This window comes from Scyliorhinus canicula, chromosome 10 (assembly GCF_902713615.1).
Source record: "Scyliorhinus canicula chromosome 10, sScyCan1.1, whole genome shotgun sequence".
Taxonomy (NCBI): Eukaryota; Metazoa; Chordata; class Chondrichthyes; order Carcharhiniformes; family Scyliorhinidae; genus Scyliorhinus; species Scyliorhinus canicula.
The window spans coordinates 115,897,594-115,909,994 of NC_052155.1; the positions used below are offsets into that span (position 1 = coordinate 115,897,594).

At 42.8% G+C, this 12,401-nt stretch overlaps 1 protein-coding gene across 1 annotated transcript in view; it reads left to right on the forward strand.

Annotated features, from left to right (window-relative positions):
* The first annotated feature begins 55 nt into the window (after positions 1 to 55).
* LOC119972616 (retinol dehydrogenase 10-like) overlaps positions 56 to 12,401 on the forward strand; it is a 94,205-nt gene continuing 81,859 nt past the window's right edge. The window contains exon 1 of the mRNA XM_038809610.1: positions 56 to 664. Coding sequence (XP_038665538.1) covers positions 215 to 664 — 450 coding nt within the window. The 5' untranslated portion in view covers positions 56 to 214. The remainder of the gene's footprint in view (positions 665 to 12,401) is intronic.

Sequence of the window (12,401 nt, forward strand, 5' to 3'; positions counted from 1 at the left end):
GGTCCTAGTGCGCGGGGAGGGTCGTTGCAGGTTCCTTATTTAAAGGGTGACGCGGATTGAAGATGATCAGAGTCTCCAGGAGGCGGCAGTGGCTGGACGGAGGCTGGAGTCCCCAAGGGAGGCATAAGCATAGCATTGCTATCATTCAGACGCCTCTGGACAACGCTCTTCGCCGCAGCCGGGCACACTTCCCCGCCCCACCTCGGCACTGGCCATGAATATCGTGGCGGAGTTTTTCGTTGTCACTTTCAAAGTGCTCTGGGCTTTCGTGTTGGCCGCCGCCAGATGGCTGATCAAGCCCAAGGAGAAGAGCGTGTGCGATCAGGTGTGCCTGATCACTGGAGCCGGCAGCGGGCTCGGCCGGCTCTTTGCGCTCGAGTTCGCCAAGAGGAAAGCCAGCCTAGTGCTGTGGGATATCAACCAGGAGGGTAACGAGGAGACGGCCGAGAAGGTCCGGCAGCTGGGCGCCCGAGTGTACACCTACACTTGCGACGTGAGTAAAAGGGGCAGCGTTTACCGGACGGCCGACTTGGTGAGGAGAGAGATCGGCGATGTGACGGTGCTGGTCAATAACGCAGGTGTGGTGTCCGGACACCATCTCCTCGAGTGTCCGGATGAGCTGATCGAGAGGACCATGATGGTCAACTGCCACGCTCACTTTTGGGTGAGTGTGAAAAGCTGCGAAAGTTTGCGTTTCATTGTTTAGCTGCTGTTCCTCTTGCTCGTCGAAAATACTTGGTTTTCCCCATAAGCAAACTGAAGCTTACTCATTGACACACGTCTTGTGTCAAAGTCAAGGCATCAAGTCAAATTTATTTGTTACCATGCGATTATTTTCTGATCCAGGTGCATTCTTAAGTTGCGCGACAGAAGTTTTTTTAGATGGAGTTAGCCATCCATCCCGGTACATGGCGCAAGGAAGACTGCTGCCAAATAAAACTTTTACATGACAGCAATGATCCCGCTCTGAGTCGCAGTGCGGATGGTAAGATTTCTAAGGGAAATATGAATCAGTCCCGGTTACTAGACATTGGTGTACACTTCGGTATTAATGATTAATGTGATTAATTGTTGCTGCTACTGTACCAAAGCACTTTGATTTTAATACTGATGATCTTAGTGATTCATAGCGGTTCCTGGTGATTCGATGTCTCGAGTGTCTTCCGGTCCTCCACTGCTATCCCTAACGTGGGTTACTTACTGTAAGTTCAGTGTTATCCCTGTGGAAATGGGGATATCTGTCTGGTCTCTGGATAGTTTGCTCCCAGCCAATCGCCTCGCTTACCGGGGGGGGGGGGGGGAGAGTGAATCAAAAGGTGTGTTGTATACGAAATGAATACATTAGCTGCGGCTGTTGCGTGTCGCTTCACACTATATAAATGCAACTTTGTTAATGCTGGAGCAACTCCACACACTTGCTACTTGATTTTTGGAAGTGGGAGTGCTGCTATCTATGTAAATTGTGGGAAGGACTTTTTGACTTTTTTCTTCGCAATTCCGTCATCCGCTTAGACTTTGAGCCATTCAAAATATTCGAGCTTAATCGACGCCTCTGGTAATCGATATTTGTAGGTAATTTCATTTATACGAACGCAATTTTTAAAAGGAAGCAACTCTGTAACGTAACCGTACCTGTTGTAGGCTTATTCCAAAACAGGGTGACGAAGATTAATACCTTTCGCTGTTCTCGACTACGAACACAATTACAGACCTAAAGGAATGGAATTATGCCCACTTTAGATGGTGTATTTTGAGGTGCATAAGGGCCAGATGTACGTTTTGGGGAAGGAAAATGAGTTTTTAGTTCATTTATAAAACTTTGACCTTTAGTGTTGAGCAGAATTCTGTTTTATTGTGAACAAATGCTGAAGACCTCTGCTCCATAAAGAGTGCAGAAGGAATTGTTAAGTTATCTACTGAATTAGTTGTTCATTCCATACTTGTGGGGTGAGGAATACTTGTCAACAATGCCCCAAGAGTATGGTGGTGGGCCTTTCAACGTCCATCATTAAGACTGCAGCTGATCAGTTGTTTGGCAGTACTGCTGTTGAGTTATCACATTTTTGTATTGAGTGGCCTTTCTTTTTCACCATCTACATCTATCATTTTCAAGAAATAAAATAAAAAGCTAAATCAGTTTTTGATTTCACTTGAAGAATTGACACCATTTCTAAAGTGCACCCTCCACAGAGACATGGTGCTTGTATGAGGGAATGCACCCTCCACAGAGACATGGTGCTGCACTGTCAAAATAAAGACTTTCTGGAAGACTACAAATTACCTGATATCTGGAGCTAATCAATAGTTGGTACAATAAATCTGCATGTAAATATAAACTCCATGCTTGTATAGCAGAAACAACATCTTTATGCTTGGGAAATATTAAACTGACCAAATTCTACATTAATGTACAAAGAAACATAATTCTGAAATTAGTGATCTTGAACATAGTTCAGGCTACAGGCTTCTCTTACCTCGACCAACTGATCAGTGGAGTATCCTATCGGATGCGACTAGTGACATTTTCTTCACTGAAGTCTATTCTTTTCTCCCCCCCCCTCTCCATAACTCCATGCCTTCCACAGAAGCAATGTGACCCACAACACACTGAATTACAGGTGGAAAGAGGTGCCAACATGGAGCTGAATATCCTGCATCATATTTATTTTCCCCATCCAAAGAAATGTGGTTTACTGAGTCATGGAGAAGTACAAGGCTGCTGCAGCACAATCTGTTTTGAAAATTCCAGTAGATTGCTCTCCAGGTACAGCATGAACTAATAAACATTATATACCATGCATAGTGTTTTCTTCAACCATCACCCACTGATCAAAGTGTGACAACATACTAAATTGTGTTACCTATGAGTGCAATCCTCCTGCTTCCCCTCCCTTGCATTGCAAAGAGCACATATCATAACCCCCATGCTTTCCAGACCACAACCGAAAAATTAAATTTGAAGAGGTGCTAGCATAGAGTGGAAAGCATTGGTAGGTGGCGCTGTGTTAACTGGAGCAAAGATTCAGCCAAAACATATTTTGGTCTGTATCATTGTATATATTTTTGCATATCCATGCAACTACATACCCTGACCATTGAGTGGCACTGCTGCAGTTTTTCTTTTCGACTGAAGCTCCATAACCATTAAATTTGTTTTCTCAAACTAATCTTCGTTCTTACTAAAACACCCTTTTGTATGTTTTTGATTTAATGAAAACATTAACTTTCACATTCCAATTGTTTCTCCTTTTTAAATCATCAATGTAACTACATTTATGAATAAAATGTGCCAAAAGGTACCCATCATCTATAGTTTGAAAAGAGTCTGAACAATACCATTCTGACGAGCAAACTGATTGTACCAGTAGTATTTGCAATACTAGATTGAAATTATTTGATCTTTCAATTTTTGACTAATCTCTTGTGCAAAGTGGTGCTCTTATTCATGTACTGCTTCAAAATTGAAATACACAGAAATCCTTGTACGGTAGTTTGAGAATCATTTTAAATTTCCCGTAGTTGATTTTAGATGACTGGAGTTACTAGTTTAAGTTCACTTTTGCTTGTAGGAAATTCTGTGATACTTATTAGTTCCTACTTGAGGAGCAGACATTTACTTTTCACAAATCAAATGGGTAAATAGCTTGTCCAGGTTGGAAGTACACTCCATATATTGTAAATAATTGTGGCTACAAACTGCTTTCAACAGGGAGTATTACTGTTCTGAGTGCATTAGTATTTATTTTCTTTGGACCATAAAAGTATTATTTTGAAATGGAGAAATTTGCTGGCGTACAAAATGAGTGGGCCACTCAGCTCTTCGAGCCTGTTCCACCATTCAATAAGATTGTGGTTGTTCGGCCATCAGCTCCCTGTAAATGTTAGCGGTTACTGGTATGATGGGCTGAATGGCCTCCTGCGCTCTTTGAAGATGGTCATTGTGGTTGCATGGCTCCTTAAGTGTTGGGGGTGGGGGGAAAGAGGGTGTGGACTACATAGAATGTGACTGTCTTGGCGCCAATTGCTCGTATGTGTGTGAGCCATGGGCAGTCTGCATGGGGCCCTGGGAGCAGTACCCTGGGCAGTGTGGACGAAAGTGACTGGCTCGAGGCCAATTGCTCAGGTGTGTGTCTGTGTGAGTGTGAATCCTGGCATAGGCAGTTTATGTGCAACTTGGGGAGCAGTACCATGGGCAGTGTGGACCAGGAAACTAAATTGTTAAAACCTGTACTATGGTGTGCCTGTTACGTAACTGCCCTTTTGTCTTTCATCATTAAATCCCTTGGTGAGTGTCGAGCATTCACAGTAATACTTGCAAGAATACCAAGGAATAGATGAAAATTTCTAGTGCCATGTATGTTCTCTGGTATAAATATTCTTATTCATTTTTGTCCTATATATCTGAAAGAAGCATTGACCCATGATGATGCGTGGCAAACAGTTTGGATGTTACCATGAATGCTACACTACCCTGCTCTGTAGGAACTGGTGCACCACATTATAAATTGATAATGCACATCATATTTAGCCTCTTGCTTAAAATTGCGCTTGTGATCTGGGCAGTAGGAATTCTAGTATCTTGCAAGTTGAAAAATTGATTTTCTTGGTTCTAAGCATTAACAGGCCCCAGTGCATCTAGCAAGGGGATTCTGATGTCATTCTTGACTTTGCAGAGACTAGTTTGATTTTTGATTCTTTCAATATGTACTTGAGGTTGAGATCTTTTTGTTCCAGCTAAACTTCCACATCTTGTATCTTAATCAAAATTACCTATTACATGTGACTGCTGATTTCTTTGCATGGTTTTAATCAAGGAAGAAGATGCTGTCATAGGGTTTTTGTGAAGGGACAGGAATGGTTGTTGCAGGTTCCAGGATTTAGATGTTTCTGAGAACAGAGAAGATGGTAAAAGAGGGGGGGGGATTGTGGCATTGTTAATCAAGGAAAGTATTACGGTGATAGAAAGGACGTTTGAGGACTCGTCAACTGAGGTAGTATGAGCCGAGGTTAGGAACAGGAGAGGAGAGGTCACCCTGTTGGGAGTTGTCTATAGACCTCCGAATAGTTCCAGAGATGTAGAGGAAAGGATTGCAAAGATGATTCTCGACAGGAGCGAGAGTAACAGGGTAGTTGTTATGGGGGACTTTAACTTTCCAAATATTGACTGGAAATACTATAGTTCGAGTACTATAGATGGGTCAGTTTTTGTGCAGTGTGTGCAGGAGGGTTTTCTGACAGTATGTAGACAGGCCAACAAGGGGCGAGGCCACGTTGGATTTGGTACTGGGTAATGAACCCGGCCAGGTGTTAGATTTAGATGTAGGTGAGCACTTTGGTGATAGTGATCACAATTCGGTTATGTTTACTTTAGCAATGGGCAGGGATAGGTATATACCACAAGGCAAGAATTATAGCTGGGGGAAAGGCAATTATGATGCAATTCGGCAAGATTTAGGATGTATAGGATGGGGAAGGAAACTGCAGGGGATGGGTACAATCTAAATGTGGAGCTTTTTCAAGGAACAGCTACTGCGTGTCCTTGATAAGTATGTACCTGTCAGGCAGGGAGGAAGTTGTCGAGCAAGGGAACCGTGGTTTACTAAGGAAGTTGAAGCACTTGTCAAGAGGAAGAAGGAGGCTTATGTTTGGATGAGACATGAAGGCTCAGTTAGGGTACTTGAGAGTTGCAAGTTAGCCTCGAAGGACCTAAAGGGAGAGTTAAGAGCGAGGAGAGGACACAAGTCGTTGGCGGATAGGATCAAGGAAAACCCTAAGGCTTTCTAGAGGTATATCAGGAACAAACGAATGACTAGAGTAAGATTAGGGCCAATCAAGGATAGTAGTGGAAAGTTGTGTGTGGAATCAGAGGAGATAGGGGAAGCGTTAAATGGATGTTTTTTCAGTGTTTACACTGGAGAAAGACAATGTTGTCGAGGAGAATACTCCGGTTCAGTCGACCAGGCTAGATGGAATTGAGGTTCAAAAGGAGGAGGTGTTAGCAATTTTGGAAAATGTCAAAATAGATAAGTCCCCTGGGCTAGATGGGATTTATCCTACGATTCTCTGGGAAGCCAGGGAGGAGATTGCAGAGCCTTTGTTCTTGATCTTTATGTCGTCTTTGTCGACAGGAATAGTGCCGGAAGACTGGAGGATAGCAAATGTTGTCCCCTTGTTCAAGAAGGGGAGTAGAGACAACCCTGGTAATTATAGACCTGTGAGCCTTACTTCGGTTGTGGGTAAAATGTTAGAAAAGGTTATAAGAGATAGGGTTTATAATCATGAAAAGAACAAGTTGATTAGCGATAGTCAACACGGTTTTGTGAAGGGTAGGTCACAAACCTTATTGAGTTTTTTGAGAAGGTGACCGAACAGGTAGATGAGGGTAAAGCGGTTGATGTGGTGTATATGGATTTCAGTAAGGCGTTTGATAAGGTTCCCCACGGTAGGCTATTGCAGAAAATAAGGAAGTATGGGATTGAAGGTGATTTACTGGTTTAGATCAGTAATTGGCTAGTTGAAAGAAGACAAAGGGTGGTGGTTGATGGCAAATGTTCATCCTGGAGTTCAGCGGTGTACCGCAAGGCTCTGTTTTGGGGCCACTGCTGTTTGTCATTTTTATAAATGACCTGGAAGAGTGTGTAGAAGGATGGGTTAGTAAATTTGCAGATGACACCTAAGGTCGGTGGAGTTGTGGATAGTGCTGAAGGATGTTGTAGGATACAGAGGGATATAGATAAGCTGCAGAGCTAGGCTGAGAGGTGGCAGATGGAGTTTAATGTGGAAAAGTGTGAGGTGGTTCACTTTGGAAGGAGTAACAGGAATGCAGAGTACTGGACTAATGGCAAGATTCTTGGTAGTGTAGATGAACAGAGATCTCTGCATCTAGGTACATAAATCCCTGAAAGTTGCCACCCAGGTTAATAGGGCTGTTAAAGAAGGCATATGGTGTGCTAGCCTTTTATCAGTAGGGGGATTGAGTTTCGGAGCCACAAGGTCATGCTGCAGCTGTACAGAACTCTGGTGCGGCCGCTCCTGGAGTACTGCGTGCAGTTCTGGTCACCACATTATAGGAAGGATGTGGAAGCTTTGGAAAGGGTTCAGAGGAGATTTACTAGGATGTTGCCTGGTATGGAGGGAAGGTCTTACGAGGAAAGGCTCAGGGACTTGAGGTTGTTTTTGTTACAGAGGAGAAGGCTGAGAGGTGACTTAATAGAGACATATAAGATAGTCGGATGGTGATGACCAACACGAGGAGACATAGCTTTAAATTGAGGGGTGGTAGATATAGGACAGATGTCAGAGGCAGTTTCTTTACTCTGTAGTAGGGGTGTGGAACGCCCTGCCTGCAACAGTAGTAGACTCGCCATCTTTAAGGGCATTTAAGTGTTCACTGGATAGACATATGGATGAAAATGGAATAGTGTAGGTCAGATAGGCTTCAGATGGTTTCACAGGTCGGCGCAACATCGAGGGCCGAAGGGCCCGTACTACGCTGTTATGTTCTATGTTCTAATTAAGATATTAACTGGGCTGAAAATTGATAAGATAGGATGGCCTTATTTGACAACCAGACAAGATTAAAGGATACTGCGGGAAGTAAGTGCAGAAATTGCAGTGGCACTGCCGTAATCTTCCGACCCTCCTTGGATACATGGGAGTAGTGTCTGAGGGCTGAAGAATTGCAAATGATGTACTGTACTTCAGACAGTTAGTTTTCCCTTGGTGGGGGGGAACTTTTTGAAATAATATGGAACAACATTAAGTCACTTGGGTAAATGTGGATCAACGATCTATGGATTTGTTAACTTCAATTCAGTTAAATATGAATTGTCCTTCATATTGAAGTATGTGGAATAGAAGGGACAGTGACTGCATGGATTCAATATTGGCTGAGGTACAGGAAAAGCAGTAGGCGATGCTTTTTTTTTGGACTGAGTGTCCTTCAAGAGTCCGTATTAGGAGCAATTTTTTGTTATCTATATTGATGGCCTAGACTGAGGAGTGAGCATAGGACAATTTTAAAATGTGTAGCTGACTCATTGTCAAAGAGTTATGAACTGAGGATAATGGTGGATATCAGGAAGACAAACAGGCTGGTGGAATGGGTAGACACATGACAGATTAAATTTAATGCAGCGATGTGTGAAGTGAGATGGTATAGAAAGAAGTAACAATTCTGAGAAGGAACAGAGGAACCTATGGATGATATCCTTCATGTGCACAAATGGACAGAGGTGGCAAGGCAGGTTGAGAAAACTAGGGTATCTGGGTTCCTGGATTTTCTAAATGGAGGCATTGGATATAAGTGAGGAAATTGTTTTCCTTGTAAAGCACTAACTCCACCTCAACTGCAGAGTTTAATTCTGAGCGCCACACTTTAGGGTGGATGTAAAGCTTTGGAATGGGTGTAGAAAAGATTTTGGAGAATGGTTCCAGGGATGGGGGAATACATGGATAGATTTGTGAAGCTGGACCTGTTTTTCTTGGAGTAGAGAAGGTTAAATGAAAGATTTGATAGAGGTGTTGAAAATCCTAAGGGCTTTAGAGTAAATGGGAGAATGGTTCTTATGACTCTGATTGAAGATGGTTGACAAAAGAATCCGTTTGCGCAGAGTTAGTTGGAATCTGGTATGTACTGCTGATCTGAAAGATTTACAGGGGAAATCCAGGCTAGTGGACAAGCTGAGTTGCTGTTGCAGAGAACTCTCATGGACATGATTGTTGTGATTTGACTAGATTTTCATGAAGATTCTTGTCTAATAAAAGATTTGTCAGCCAACAGTATTCTGAGCAAGTAAATGTGCCGCAAATGGGAACTAGTTAAAGTTTAATTCTTGGTCTGCCACAGTATAGTTGTCAGGATTGGTCGAGTCATGTTTGCTTTTGGCCCGAAATGCTATTTCACTCTATCAAAAACCTAAATTGGAGCTTTGAAAAGAGTAGGTGACTGTAGTAATAAATAATTTCTTGTATCACCAGTAACTCAGTTGGTAGTGCGGTTGCCTCAGGGTCAGATTCTGGGCTTCAAGTCCTATTCCAGAATAGAGCACAAAAATCCAAGGTTGACACTTTGTTGCACTGTCCAAAGATGCCATTTTTAATTTGATTATCAATGAGACTTGACAATTTCATAAAGGGTAGTTTTCATGAACCTACTGATTGAAGGTTAACAATCTGTTAAGCAAATTCTGAGCTTCAATCATGTCAGGCCTAGCCTATTTGGGTATCGAGCATTCCAAGCCATTAAACAGCAATTTGTCTTTATGCACTTTACACTTATCAGACAATCCTCCATGGAAGGTGGAAGGTAATTTGCTTATCAGTTCAAGATGTATATGTGCTCTATTCTAATATAGTGGGCCAGAATGAAGCACTACAGTACCTTGTTTTGCCTGACCGAGAAGTGAAGTTTCCTAAAACGTCTATTACTTCCATCTCCCATATCAGGGTCATGAACCTTGGCTGCATTAAGGTTTTCGGAATGCCTACTTACCAGACTTGTAAAAATACGGCAAAATGGTGCATGAGTTTAAAGCAAGCAAAATATTTTGCTATTTGTACTCTTAAGTGTATAGATTCTCTTGGGCTCTTGTCAGGCCATAGCCACCCTTGACATTAACAGCAGCAGTGAATATTTCCACAGATTTGTAAATTGCAGGAAGCCCACAATTCTGGGGACACTATCTGAAATGACATAGAAAGTTCTCGCTGTCCCTCTCTTTGGTTCTGCCAAACCTGGTGAAATTCTCTTCCATTGCTTAACATGAATAAAGGATAAAGCATCTTTAGGAGTGGCTGTGGGATTTATGTTGTAGTGGTTTTGTTTGCAGAGTAATGACTGCTTCCTATTTGTATACAAGTTGAGCTACATTCTGAAGAAATGCACCATACAGTAAGTAATATATTTTGTAGAACTAATTACTGGGAGCCCACATTCTAGTGGCCTTTGGTAAGGGAGGACATTTGTTTAAACTTGGAAGTCCATAAACCAATTTGGTGCTCTATTAATATTTCCAATGTCCTCTATAGTTTGCCTACAGCTGACATTTGACGATATCAATTTGTAATTACCTATGCTTCTCTCCATCTTGGGCAAAGTTATGTCAGCAGTTGTCAAAGCTCATGGTGCATTTGGAGGCTTGAGCATATTAATCCAGAATCTCTTCTATCTCTTTGGTTTCTTTCAACCGCTTCTAGGCCCCGATGGCTTGCACACGTTGACCTAATTATTTCCTTGCCAGTTTTCTTCTTGCATACCTTCTGCACTTGTATAAACCAGTGTTATATTTGTTGCATTTTACATGCTGTTGTCCTCTACTTTGTAGATTCCGTCCCTGTGATTTTTGTCATCACTTTTTTAATATTTTATCTTGTCTATAAAAGTCTAGGCTTTTCATTGTTGTTTTTTTTTTGCTTTAACTTTTTGCCTCCGCTTATTTTCTTGTTAGCTTTTAACACTAATTGTTCTACGTACCCACAAATCTGTACTTTGCATCCCTTTTCTTTCGGTATGGCCCCGCCTTCTCAAATTTGCTGCTCACAAAGGGGTGAAACTCTGGTTAAATCACCACCAGTCAGCTCTCCAAGGGAGATCAGCCTATGGTCCTCTTGGGACTGTGGTTATATTTATTCATTTTCTGCACTTTTCTACTTCAACCTTTTGTCCACATATCCTTGGTCTGACCCTAATCCAACTCCCAGTCTTTATTGTTGTTTTCTATTGAACATTGTGTCTTCTTTCTCTTTCCTTAAATCTTGACCTCATCAAAATAATAATCTTTATTGTCACAAATAGTCTTACATTAACACTGCAATGAAGTTATTGTGAAAAGCCCCTGTGGAATAACCATATTTAATCCCTAAGTACCTGTGAACTACTGCCTCGTCAGGTCCATGTTTTCACCTCCCAAATCTGTTTCCAGTCTTTCTGCAATCTCTCCAATCAAAAATGACCTTGCTGTACCATTTTGTAAATGGCCCAAACTAAATTTGCCTAACACTCCCTATGCTGCAATGTTGCTTTTTAGAATCATAAAATTTACAGTGCAGAAGGAGGCCACTCAGCCCACTGACTCTGCACCAGCCCTTGGAAAGAGCACCCTACCTAAGCCCACAGCTTTACCCTGTCCCCATAACCCAGTAACCCCACCTCGCCTTTTTGGACACTAAGGGCAATTTAGCATGGCCAATCCACCTAACCTGCACAACTTTGGACTGTTGGAGGACACCCACGCAGACACTGGGAGAACATGCCGACTCCACACAGACAGTGACCCAAGCCAGGAATGGAAACTTGAGACCCTGGATCTGTGAAGCAACTGTGCTTACCACTGTGCTGCCCAGTGGTTCATGCCATCCTCCTGTTGTTCAGCTCACTGCCTATGTTTGCACAGGTAAACGTGAAACCAATTGTAGCCAGAGCATCTCCAAAAAAATTTTCACCTTGCCCATGCATGCTCAAAACTTAAACCTTGGTACGCATATCTTGTTCCACTCGTGATAGCACAGTGGTTAGCATTGTTCCTTCACAGCATCAGGGACCCAGGTTCGATTCCTGGCTTGGTCACTATCTCTGTGGAGACTGTACATTTCCTCCGCTCCGGTTTCTTCCCACAAGTCCCAAAAGACGTGCTTGTTTTCTTCCCACAAGTCCCAAAAGATGTGCTTGTTAAGTGAATTGGGCATTCTGAATTCTCCCTCAGTGTACCTGAACAGGTGCCAAAGTGTGAGGACTAGTGGATTTTCACTAACTTCATTGCAGTGTTAATGTAAGCCTACTTGGGACACTAAAGATTGATTATTAGCTCATCATTAGGGCAGCACGGTGGCGCAGTGGGTTAGCCCTGCAGCCTCACCACGTTGAGGTCCCAGGTTCGATCCCGGCTCTAGGTCACTGTGGAGTTTGCACATTCTCCCCGTGTTTGCGTGGGTTTCGCCCCCACAACCCAAAGATGAGCCCCGTAATTGAAGAAAAATAAATTTTTAATTTTTTTTAAAGTTTGTTAAAAGCAGAGGGTCAAAAAGGCGAATCACAAAAGTGTAAAAATATGGCGTAAGGGACAAATGCTATTTGGGGCAACACGGTAGCTCAAGTGACTAGCACTGTGGCTTCACTGTGCCAGGGTCCCAGTTTCGAATCCCGACTTGGGTCACTGTCTGTGCAGAGTCTGCATATTCTCCCCATGTCTGTGTGGGTTTCCTCTAGTGCTCCGGTTTCCTCCCACAGTCCGAAGACATGCAGGTTAGGTGGATTGGCCATGCTAAATTGCCCTTGGTGTCTAAAAGATTAGGGGTTATTGGGTTACGGGGATAGGGTGGAAGTGAGAGCTTGTGGGTCGGTGCAGACTCTATGGGCCGAATGGCCTCCTGCATGTATGTTGTATGTTCTGTTGCCTTTGACC